A 12,864-nucleotide genomic window follows, 5' to 3' on the forward strand; every position below is an offset into this window, starting at 1 on the left:
GGCATCCCCACCCAAGTTTGCAAAGGTGAGGAATAGTAAAATGAAAATAAAATAATCAATATAAAATTTACATTTATTTTTATTGGAGTTTTCTTGGTGTCAGTGTTGCCATCTGAAAAAAAAACAGCGTAAATCAGTGATAAAAAAAGAAACTTTGCAAATGGGTTATGGCTTAGCATTTGGATGGACTGTATTTTAGCAATTAATTAGTAACTATAGCAAAACTGTTGTAGTTTGCTTGTTTATTGATATATTTTGATCAAACTTCGCAAATTTATTGATTTTATACTAAGCTTTTATAGCTTACTAAAAACACACTTATTATTAGCCTCCCTGTAGCAGCAAAACTAGCTACTCGTTAAACACCTATTGTTATTTAAATAGATTTAATTTCAAATCAATTCAGGCAAATAGAAATTATTTTAGTCTGCAGGTTTGCGGCAATATTGTTCTTTTCATGATTTATTGCTGAACAGTGATTACCAAATTTTTTTAACAGACCCAAAGTTAATGAATTGAAAATAACATGACTGAACAACACAATGAATTTTGTTGACGTACTAATCCAAATGATGACTACAATGTCTATTTATACGGTATTACGGTGTTCTCATGGGCCTGTCATAAATTTTGTGTAAACTGTTATACCATGTTGGATAAACTATGGCTCTTAGACATCCGTAGTACAGAATTGTATTTCTTGCTAGAGACAAACCCGGATTATTGATGGACTGTATTTTTGACGTCCGAATTATTGACGTTCTACTGTATTAAAATTTAGTAGAAAACCCCCTTTTTACCTTCCCCATAGCAGCAAACATAAGAACTCGATAAATCTAATGTTATTTTAATCGGAAAATTATGTCTTGTTTATGGAAATACTAGCTGGCCCGACAGACGTTGTCCTGTCCTAATGTGGTTTTATGTCAAATGCTCGTTCATTTTCAAGATGAGCTTGTTCGCATGGCTCAATCATGTCAGGTTGAAGTTCGTTCGCTACGCTCACTCACCTTTAGGTTGGAGCTCGTTCGCTGCGCTCACTTGCTTTCAGGTTAGCTCGTTCGCTACGCTAACTCGCCTCCAAGTTGAAGTTCGTTCGCTACGCTCACTCACCTTTTGGTTGCAAATTAGCTGTTGTCATAAATGTAAAAGAAATAATAGTGCTGCACCCTGTTGGTAATCCTTGTAACTTGAATGCTATTGAACATCATAGAACAGAACCAACTTGTTTAATTGAAACAGCTGTTAAGATTCAATAATTCCATTTCTCATAAGGTTAACATGGGAAACTCCAGAGCCACTGGGGCGGAGCCCGAAAGGATTTTTGAAATAAGAATATGCCTATATGTTAATCGGGAATTTGAGCTATCATCATGCCAAATATCAGCCCAATCCGACCAGTATTTTTCGCGTTCACTTGTCACAAACATACATCCAAACTTTCTCATTTATAATATTAGTAGGAGGATGAATGAATTCAATTAGACATATTGAAATTCGCTTAGTCTGTAGGTTTGCTGCGGTGGGGTTGTTGGTAATTTCTAATTTCTCTCAGAAATTCTATACACAGATCTAACTACTCTTCCATTAACATTAATCTTACAATCTGTTTTATTTTTGTCTGCTACACCATTTCCATTTGTCTTGAATTTTATTTTCACTAATATGTGTACAACTAACAACTATTGAAGGGGCCTATCACTATCCTAATTTGTAACAAGATTATTGTGTGACAATTAATCTAATTATAAAAAAAAATTGAAGGAACATTTTAGGCCCCTTTCACGCATCAGCGGTCGCCACAGTGATTCTATAAGTACATTGATTTAAATGGGTGCTTTTATGCACCGCAGAGCAGGCTTCTTTACTTTAGTGCCCAACAAGTCCCATGCAGTGGACTTATGAACCGCGAATTTTCACCGGATCGAAGATACATTGAGCATTATGGGAGCATTTATACACAGCGGAGAAAAACACTCCCGTTATAAGTATTGCCAACACTTCTGGTCCCGTAAATACTAGTAATTAGTTATTTTAAACAGAATGTATTGTATTTTTTGTCAGCATCATTGACCGTCTGTTTTGTAATAGTTCATACTGACTGACCTAACTGATCTGAAATTGTTTGCACAGTATTATACATATTTTAATTAAAGTTCGGTTTTAGAAAAACAAGTTTTATAACGAAAACACAGTACCTACATTAGGTAAAATGTTACACATGTTGTATGATTGACAGTTTGAAGCATAAAACCTCCTAGAAGTTTAAAGCAAGTCCATGTCAACCAGATGTTAGTGAGTAGGGCCTAACTGATTAATTTTGGCACTTGATGGCAGAACTTACTTTCCCTACCTCGACTGGAATAGAAACTAGGGGGTACGCGGGTGCGAATCGCTTGACAATTTCACAGCCGCTTATTTTTCGCTGGGTGACTCAAACCGCTACTGCTATGCATGAAACGGTCCTAAAACTGCATAAAACTAAACACATCATATTATATTTTAAAATATTTTTGTAACAGCGCCCACTCATATACTTGGCTTTCATTATAGAACTACTCGACTTACTTCTCTTTTGGAGGAGTAGTTATACTACTAAACTCCTGAGCATTCTTTACTACCAGGGTATTTCTGGTTCACAATACACTCATTGGTTCTTGTGTGTACTCTAATATTTGAGCCACTTTCAATCAAACATCATTCAGACGAGTATCCAAGAAGAAAGAGGGTAAAAACTGTGGAATCTTAGAACATGTACTTACAATCTTAGGACTTTGTCCTTTCCGCCAGAAGCCACCCTAAGCCCGTCCGGAGCCCAGTCTACAGCAAACACTTCATCTGCATGTCCAGGCAAGTCCTGATCTAACTTTCGCGTCTTCATATTCCACACTATAACAAGAAATGTGTGTTGACATTTAAAAAAACATGAGACAAAGTTGGGGGTTTCTCTGGTGAAACGTTGAGGGACCATTGAGGGGTAGGGGGGGGGGTGAAATGATAAATGACATTATAAATCAATTACTCCAGGTGAATTAGAAATGGTGATACACCTATTATACCAATCAGGAAGGCTGCAGGCTTACACATGTTCAGTGGTGCTCAGAGAGAGGGACCATAGGGATTTCGGGGGGAATGTAATTTACATATTGTCATTGATGATGATATCTTCGCAACTGCGGGGGATTGTCAATATAAAGCCATGATCTTGGGAGACAATAATGATGCCTTCGCAGCTGCAGGCAAATTTCAAAATATTGCGACTATCATCAATCAATTTATTTATCATACAAAAGCCGATACGTGCATTTGCAATCTGTGCATAAACTATACAAGGTTTCTCTGAACCAACATGAAAATGAAAACCAATATTTAAAAATTAAATATTTACACCAACATTAAAAATATTTCCTACATTGTTAGACTGAGAATTAAACCGTGGATAATTTAAATTATTTACAAGCCACGGATACTTAATTCATTTGAAATCTCAGAAAAATATATAAATACGACCATGGAAAGCGATTATGATGTCATTGCGACCGCGGGGAATGTTGAAATATGGCAATCACTGGAGACGATGATGATGTCTTCATGGTCTTGGGAGTGGGAGATGCTCTCTGTTTTGCTGCCACAGAGGGAGATGATTTTGATAGGTCGTGATCACAGATTATTGTGACGACAACATTATGACGCAGACAGGTAGGAGACTGCAGTCTCACAGAAGTAGCTAGTACAAGAAGTAGTAGTAGTAGAAGTAGTTTTCTCTATCACCATAGTAGCTACCTGGTCCTGTGTCAGTCCTTTTTTGGTACTTCCTGTTAAAGGGAACATTCATTATTATCGATGGTTTTTTTCTCGATATATCGATATTAACAAATTGAAACATATCAGCTGACAACTACGATAAATATTGTTCAGTATCAACAAACAATAATAAAATAAAACTGTAAAAAAATACCCTAACATAACTAACCAAACTTGCTGTAACATTAAAAAATTCCGTGTTTAACTTACCTTTTCTATTATCAAACCCAAACGGAATTTTTAAATGGTACAGCAAGTATTGTTGGTTATGTTAGGTTAGCTTAGAACAGTTTCATTTCTTAATCCATATAATAGACTGTTTTAGCCTAAACAAGATCAGTTAGTTGTTGTCCATTTGTAATGGACCGGAAAACAAAAATATTGATATATCGAAAAAATCATCGATAATAATGAATGTTCCCTTTAACAAGAAAGTACCCCTTTTTTTTTGCTATTTCATCATTTTTGGTTTGGATAAAGAGACCCTCCCAGTTCTCTTTAATGAGCATGGCCTTTCATAATTACCCAAATATCTAGGCTGTTTCATCAGTATCTAAAGGTATAACTATGTGTATCTCTAGGTATAACTTATGTGATACCTTAGGACCGTAAGTCTGGTAAAGGTATAGAAATTTCTCAAAGGTGTCCTGTGAGAGCTATTGAGGAAGGATTTACCTTAATTTTCTTACCTTTTTCTAACACTCAAATGTTATTTACACATTCAATCCATCCTACTAAAATATTTTACTTTCACTACAACAAATTGAGCCTTTTTTATCTTTGTATAAATACTAGGGAATTACTAGAGAGACCCACAAAATTTAGCGGAGTTATCGGATCATTATATTGTCATTGGGCTCACCATAAAGTTTCATAATTATTTTTATCTAAAATTTTAAATGGAAACAATATTTGGAGAGATAGTAACTAATTAGGGTGATTAACATCACTAGGGTGGTACATCAACTTTCTCTAAAACACACAGTTCTAGCTAGTCGTAACTCGTAACCTAGAATTCAACCTAAAGTTTTGGCTTCTACCATTTCTGTTACTGATTACTGTGTAGTGTGTATAAAGCCTGGTTCTCACGACGTGTTGGTGGGTTTGTCGAGTCTCCTGCGATCTTGTTCAGCAGCTTGTCCTGATATGGTCCATTTTGTCAGTTACTCGTGCAATTAGCTCAAGGGGCGTTAAAAAGAGTTTCATTTTCTCTGATGGTAATATATAAATGAAAACACAAAAAACCATGATAGTTGCTGCTTACAACCGGTTCTTAGGATCTAAGCACTTCAAAATGGTTTTGAGAGAAAATAAGAAATTTTATGTTTTAGGGGTCAAAATTAGAAAACACAATTTTTACCAAATAAAACCCGGTTTCCATGGTTCGATCATGGTGGTTCGCAAACTCGTTCTAATAAACCTAGGTTTACACGTTTATACCAAATTTCATCCAAATCAGATGATTTTTGTTTATAAAACCTACGGTAATAGCTTATTCCCCATATGGGAGATTCACTTCAATGCTTGAACCCAATCTAACTATGATAAAAGATTAATAGAGTAGCACTTTACCTTTGAGCGTAGAGTCCGCACTGCCGCTAACCAGGAGTCGTGAGTCTGCAGACCAAGCCACCATGTAAACTGCCTGCACATGGCCTCTGAGCACAGATAGGAATCTAGCAGAAAATATGTACATAAGTATGACGACTACAACTTAGACTGGCGTTAGCGTCAACTTAAACTTAAGCCTTTTCCTAAGGAGGAGTACTATGATATGGGATAAGGAAATTAAATGGTGCAGAAAAATATAAACAGGGCACATTAAAGGAATGGAGGGGGGGGGGTGTTTGTGGGCTTTAACTCTTTCCAAAGACTTGTGGATATGTACTATTAATATTATATTAGTGATATTCTTAAAACTAATTAAGTGCAAGATAATACTTGGGTTGAACTTAAAAAAATACTTTAAGCCGTTGAAAATCTATAGTGAGGCGGCTTTTCAATGCAACAATCATTGAAGTAAGGGATGCAACAACATCCTGGTTCAGAAGCAAATGAGAAGAAAGGCGTTATTATCAGTGTTAGGTAGTCAGTATAATGTTGTGTTGGTAGTGTTTGCACAATATGGATATATCTTTAATTTGAAACAAAAATTGGAAGGCCAGTGAGAGGTCCAACATTTTAAATCGCAAGTAAGATCCTCAGAGTAGCTTTAATATGTTCGTAATAAATTTACATATTATTAATAAATATTTTTTCTATGAAAATATGCGATCCTGGTAACAGGAAAGCCCTACAGTAGAAGGTTGTTAGTCAGACATAATTGGCAGTGCAGGATTTCCAGTGCCGAGTAATTGAGTGCCATTTTAAAAAAGCTATTAGTGAAAAAATAATAACGGAAATAGGCTACTGTTCAAATAGGCCATAGGGAGTAAAAAAATATACTGCTAGTTATCAGGCTAATTTTCTGTGTTCTAATATGATTTTTTCCCATTCGCTCGTACTAAGCTGATTCCCCTCCAACTCTACTGAATGAGTTTGAACCCTGTAAAATGAGCTTGAAAACTTCTTTTTTACTGTGAAAGAAAACCCTTTAGACCAATGTCAGCCTGAAATGAAAATAACTTCTAAAGAAGTATTTCTGGTCATAGTTGATGGACCTTGAAAAGAGATCAAACACTTGGCCTAAAAATATTTTATGGTACATCGGAGAACAGTTCTAGCATAGAAGATTCAAACAAAGTAACAATTTTGTAGGGGCATTTGAAATACTTGTTTAATTGTTTTGAATAACTTATCTTAACAAAAGAATTTGTTTACCTTCCTGTGCGTCCATCCCATAGACGGATTGACTTATCAAAGGAAGCAGAGGCGATTACTCTACTGTCTGGTGAAAATGCCACACAATTGATCAGTTGCTGATGACCTGTCATTCTGGCTGGAAAATAGTCATACCATATTAACTCACTGTTGCTAACCCCTAGGCATAACCACTACTCACTGTTGCTATGCCGCTTATTTCGAGGTCATTGCACAACCCCTCCCTCCCTTTTTATTGTTTTGCCTTTCTAGTGTTTCTATTCTGACTTTTTTTAAACATAAATTTATTGCTTACATAACAGTTCAGTAGTGGAATTTTCTATTGTGAAACAGTAGGCCTACTTTAAAACAAAATCACTACCGATCATGTCATTCCATTCTGTGTCAAGTCAGTATACCATTGCCAGTCAGTCACCGCCGACTGCTTTGAGTTGACCTATTCTGTTGTGACAGCTATAAAAATAGATTAGGACAACTACCTCTTGCTTATTTCTATATTTGTATTACTGTAGAATCTACAGTAATACAAATTATCCATCATTTTATGTACCGGTAAACACAATTTACATTTTAACAAATATTGATTTTTTACAATTTTAAACCAAACTGGCGAGTTCAAAGATAAGCTCTAGTTTCAAGGCCGTACTCTACTCGAATTCGAAATCTCGAATACTCGCCCGTTTTGTGTTAATAGTATAAAAAAAAAAAAAACTGGATCCATTAAAACCAGATCCAGCCCAAGATCCGATTTTTTGTGGATCCGATCGGGCGTCAGTTCTAGCTCAGATCCGGCGGATCCGGTAGTCCGATATCCGGATCCGACCATTACTAATAAAAAAAAGGAGAAATACTTGTAAAATATGGAAGTAATTGATTGGAACTTAGATTCGTAGATAGCATAAATGGTGAGTTTGTAGATAATAAACCGACTGCAGAGGAAATCGCCTTTGTTATCAATTCAACTGTAGGCAAACCTCCAGCAAATGTATGTATTTTCACTTTTTAGAGAGGGTAGTTAGAAACTGCTTTCCATGTTAAGTCTACATTGTGATCCAATGCTATATATACTGTATGCTTTTAGAGAAACTCTGAGGACGTAGATAATTTCTTTATTAGTTTGTTTTGTTTACTTCATTACACTAATTAGTTTTCTTCGAGGGTTTTTAGGATCTTTACTCCTACTAAACCAATAAAATTAGCAACCGACCCATTACTATTAATTGTTGGAAACACATTTTAAATGAGTTATTAGATTACCTATTGGCTTCTTGTCCTTCTCAGGAGTCCATAGATACAATGTGAAGTCATCTGAGCCTGACACCAAGTACTCTCCTGAGTCTTTGACTATGTCTTTGTACTTCTTGACAGCAAGTGCCTGGATAGCTGCTTCTGTTGTGGAACATTGATATTAGTTAAGAGTCACAGAAGTTTAGAAATGCATCAACTATCCATAAGTATCCCTGAAAAAAAAATGTGAATTTAAAATAATATCTTCCTATAAACTGAAAATAAAACTTTGCTCATATCCCAACATGACGGGACTGGACCATGGTCAGAACAGCCAAAAGATCGGGTATTGGGAGGAGCATAACCTGCAGTCTTTGCGACATCGGTAATAGTCTCCCGCGTCCGTGGCAAAAACCGTAGGCATAACTTGCAGTCTCTCTGACTTCGTCAATTGTCTCCCGCAACTGTGGCAACACCTGTGAGTGTAACTTGCAGTCTCTGCGACTTTGGTAATCGTCTCCGGATACCCGTGAGCGTAATTTGTAGTCTCAGTGACTTCAGTAATTGTCTCCTGCAATGGCGGCAACACCCGTCATCGGCGACCGTGGTGATCGTCTGCCGCGATTACGGCAACATCCGTCTTTTGGTTAACCGATCTCGCTCGCGTTATCGCCCCAGACATGAAACAAGTAGAAGGTCGGACACTAGGCCGGGTATCCCGAGGAGTCGATTATTCCGAGGTCGGCTATGAGAGGTTCTACTGTAAAAATGTTTTGGTCTCAGCACAAGCAACCTTTGAAAGCGTGATTTGGCTAAAAAAAATGGGCCTACTCAATATATAGTTAAAATTTTTTTTGTCCGAAGACGCTAGGCACTAGAGTGAAATTGTTTTTCACATTACTTTAGGCTAGACTTAGGGGTTGCGGCATTATCACTTAAATAAATTCCATTGGTGATTTGGCGGGAATTGAACCCGGGACCTCAGGGACTGAAGTCCCGCGCTCTAACCACTAGACCAGCTCGCTCCTGATATTTAGTTTAAATACAGTATAAACAAATATCTAATCATCTCCAACTATCTTAACTCCAATTTCCCGAATTACCAACTATCCAAATCACCTCAGAGGGCAAATTAAATCAATTTGGCCAGAAAAATTAAATTTATATAAGGTTCAGTCCAGATACTAGACTCCTAAATTAATCATAATCCTAAACAAATGGTAGGCTGGTGAAAGTTTGCTTTACAATCCCATAATAGGAAAAATTCAATTAAAGATAAACGGCTATCCAATGTGTTATATCTCCTGGTCTGTTAATATGATGAATATTTACTTTTAACTTATTTATTTATCATATGGTTTTGTTTTGTTGTAGTCATAGTGTAATATGAATTTTGAAAATAGAAGTGTGGAATAGAAAGTCTAGTCTATATATTAATTTGAAACTGTTTTTCTTTGTGACAGCTAATTTGAGAGAACGGCTGGGCGTAGAAACTTGGTAGAGGTGTCTAAAGAAAGGGCTTGGTCTGTAGATGAGCCATCAAAAGAGAAACGTGGTAAATTCCCTTGGGGCTCTGCCCCAGTGGCCTTTAAATCCCCATCCCATGTTATTCTTATGGGGGGAAAACGGGTTTTTGTCACAGCTAATTTCAGACAACGGCTGGGCGTAGAAACTTGGTAGGGGTCTCTAAAGAAAGGTCTTCGTCTGTAGATGAGCCATCAAAAGAAGAACGAGCTAAATTCCCTTGGGGATCTGCCCCAGAGGCCTTTAAAGTCCCCTCAGCAGATTTGTTTACATTATGACCATATGCATAATTTTACACTACTTTTTAATGAAACAGCTGTTAATATTTAAATTGTGATTTATTGAATTTGTCAAAATGAAGTAGCCTACAGTATTGGCAATGGGTTTTTCTGATTTTAAATTGGATTTTCTTCTGCATCGTGTCATGTTTTGCAATATAATGTTCTATTACCAAATCAGTGGAAAATCCTAATATCACAGTAACTCTTGATATTCTTTGGCGTATTGCATCTGTAGACGAAACTTGGGTTGGTAAAATTATTACAATGGAAAAAAGCGAGAAATCCTGGACGATTTGATATAGGCTAAAAATAAAACTGAATTAACAATATGCTACATTTCTTGAGCAATCATTGAAATAACCGATTTGCAAACAATGGAAACATAGAAAAGTCATAGAACACAACCAAGTAGAAGAAAAGAAATAATGTTTTTTTTTCATTTTTAATTGTTATTATAGACAACCTAATGCGGCTATGAGAGGGAAAAATTTGTAGTAACACTAAAAAACAAGATCAGCTTTTTGAGAAAAGATAAGATATTTACAAAAGATTTTGATTATATCTAACTGTTGTGTAGATCGTGAGTATTTCCATAATCTTCGTGAGTCGCCTGTAATGCTTTGCAATTGCTCGAATTCGAGCAACAGGTACACTAGTTTTTTATAATTTTAGGTTTATTTTCATCATTTGAAGAAGAGGTAGGTGTGTAGTGTAAATTAACATTTTGGCAACCGTGACAGGATTTGTTTTTCACCTATCTCTATGATGGAAAATCTAAAGAAAACTAGAACAGTATATAGGGTTTATTAAAAAAAAAAAAAATTGAACAAACTAAACAGTTTAGTTGAAAATGAACCAACGGACAAAATTGAAATTCAAAAAACTCTAAAACTTTTGGAGATAACGGTTGATGAGCTCCAGGTTTTGAACACTCAGATTTTTTATTTGTTATTGAGTAGCCTAATTATAATGTTTCTGAAGATGAGCAGTTAGCTGGATGTAGTTCAGAGTTTTCCTCCGACTGGAGAGAACTATCCAAAAGCAATTGAATGTTTGAATGCCAGATTTGATAAGGGTCTATTGGTAGAGATTTATGTCAGGGAACTTTTGAAAATTGTTTTACCAAATGCTCTATGAGGCAAGAACACAATTAACTTACAAAGTTTGTATGACTAACTTGAGTCTCATATGCGTGCTTTAGATACCTTTGGGAGTTATAACAGATAAATGTTCCTCCATGTTATATACACGTTAGTTGAAAGTTGTATGCCTGAAGATCTCTTAAGGGTGTGGCAAAGAAGCCCTTTAAGAGTAGGTACAGACCCTCAGCAGGGTGTCCACAGAAATTTTGTCATTAATTTCCCTGACTTTCCATGACTATCCATGACCATTAACCATTGATTTCCATGACTCACGAGCTTAACTAAAAAATTATAATATACCATACACACACGAATAATACTGCCTAGTCAAGTTATTTCACAGAAAATATTGAAATATGTATTAACAGATAACAATGGAGTACAATGTACAACAATGAACTAATACAAACTCAAAACCCATAAACTAAGACAACTATATAAATTGAAATTGTCATACATTTGTGAAAAATTCCGAAAAATACTACAATAGTCGGGGTTACGGCCGACTAGGGCATTGAAAGGTCCCCTGAAATCCATCCATCATTGGGGATTTCCATGACTTTCCATGACTTTTTGCCTATTTCCATGACTTTCAATGACCAAATTTTTTTTCCATAACTATCCCTGACTTTCCAGAATGTGGACACCCTGCTCAGGAAAGACTTAACAATGTAATGAAGTTTATGTTGTCTGAAGTTGAAGGAGAAAAGAGAATCGGTCTAGCCATGGTAGGTTTTGGGATAAGTAGTTCTGGGAAGGATAAATCTTTGAAAAGGTCATCACTCAACCAGGTAAGATAGACATACCAACGGCTTCAAGCCTCATGTCCTCTGGTAAAACTCAAATTCTTATACAAAGTGTGTCTTTTGTGATAAGAATCATAAGAGAAGTAACTGTTTTGCTGCTCAGAAATTGCCGTTGTCTGATAAGGTGTCCACTTTAAAGGAAAAGAGGTGTTGTTTTCTTTGCTTGCAGCCTGGTGTATTAAGGATTGTAGAGTTAATTTTTCTTGTTCTAATTGTAAAAGGAAACATTATACTGTGATGTGTCCTAGTATTCATTCCAAAGAAGTAGTGAATGAGCGTGTAAGCAAATGTGTTGATGAGGTATCTAAAGAAATCACAATAGTAGAAGATACTGTGTTGGCTAATAAATCAAGTAGCAGAGTGAAAGTGTTTCTGCAAACAACAAAGGCAAGATTAAGAACACCAGGTAGTAATCAATTTGAGACTGCCATTCTTTTTTATTCTGGTTTGCAGCGTTCTTACATTTTAAAGGACTTGGCTGAAAAAATGAATTATGAAAGCTTAGGGGAAGAAACAATCATACACTCTCTTTCATCATAACAGACATCGCGTGTTTCTAACCACCCAAAATTACAGTTACAACTGCAACTTTATGGTATTGAGTCAAACTACCATGTGTGGGAAAATTTCACCTGTTACCGAAGGTCTATACAAGAACTTAGAGAGAAAAGTGTTTCTCTGACTGACATGCATGAGACCAAGCTACCAATTGGTATATTGATTGGAGCGGATATAGCAGGTAAGCTCTTCACGGGAAATATGATTCAACTGAAATCCGGACTAGTGGCTATGGAAACTCTTCTGGGATGGAAACTGATTGGTAAGACTACAATTAGTGGTAGTACAGGTTCAACTACACTCTCCACTGTTGTAACGTCAATGTTTATTAATGATGCTGACATATCAGAACTGGGGAGATAAGATACTATAGGTATTACTGATACAAGTGAATCAGTTTCCAAGGAACAAAAGGCTTTGGCAGTAAAAGGGCAATTTATCAAAACTACCACTATAAATGAAGAAGGCCGATATAAAGTAAGTTTACCCTTGGGTTAATTATTGTCATTCTCCTTTGCCTAGTAACAGAGAGTTAGCCGAAAAGAGGTTATCAACAGTTGTGAAGAAATTGGATGATATCAATTTGACCGAAGACTATGACTCAGTTTTTAAACAGAGGTTAAGTCATTGGCATCATTGAAGCTGTACCTTCTGACAATTTGAACAAAAACTCTCACTACCTGCCACATAGACCTGTAGTGA

The 12,864-nt window shown here is 36.2% G+C and overlaps 1 protein-coding gene across 2 annotated transcripts in view; it reads right to left on the minus strand.

The window, feature by feature from the left end:
* Nucleotides 1-55: 55 nt before the first annotated feature.
* LOC129005275 (notchless protein homolog 1) overlaps nt 56-12,864 on the minus strand; it is a 63,488-nt gene continuing 50,679 nt past the window's right edge. The window contains exons 8-12 of one of the 2 annotated variants that reach the window (XM_054434117.1): nt 7,882-8,013; nt 6,625-6,742; nt 5,377-5,480; nt 2,763-2,889; nt 56-112 (exon numbers count right to left, since the gene is read on the minus strand). In XM_054434117.1, the coding sequence (XP_054290092.1) occupies nt 100-112; nt 2,763-2,889; nt 5,377-5,480; nt 6,625-6,742; nt 7,882-8,013 (494 nt within the window). In that variant the 3' untranslated portion in view covers nt 56-99. Of the gene's footprint in view, nt 113-2,758; nt 2,890-5,376; nt 5,481-6,624; nt 6,743-7,881; nt 8,014-12,864 lie in introns of those variants that run through there. The other variant, XM_054434125.1, reaches the window with a different exon arrangement.

This window comes from Macrosteles quadrilineatus, unplaced genomic scaffold (genome assembly GCF_028750875.1).
Source record: "Macrosteles quadrilineatus isolate MER2022 unplaced genomic scaffold, UCM_ALF_1.0 Scaffold_1__1_contigs__length_201487025, whole genome shotgun sequence".
In the NCBI taxonomy this organism is placed as follows: domain Eukaryota; kingdom Metazoa; phylum Arthropoda; class Insecta; order Hemiptera; family Cicadellidae; genus Macrosteles; species Macrosteles quadrilineatus.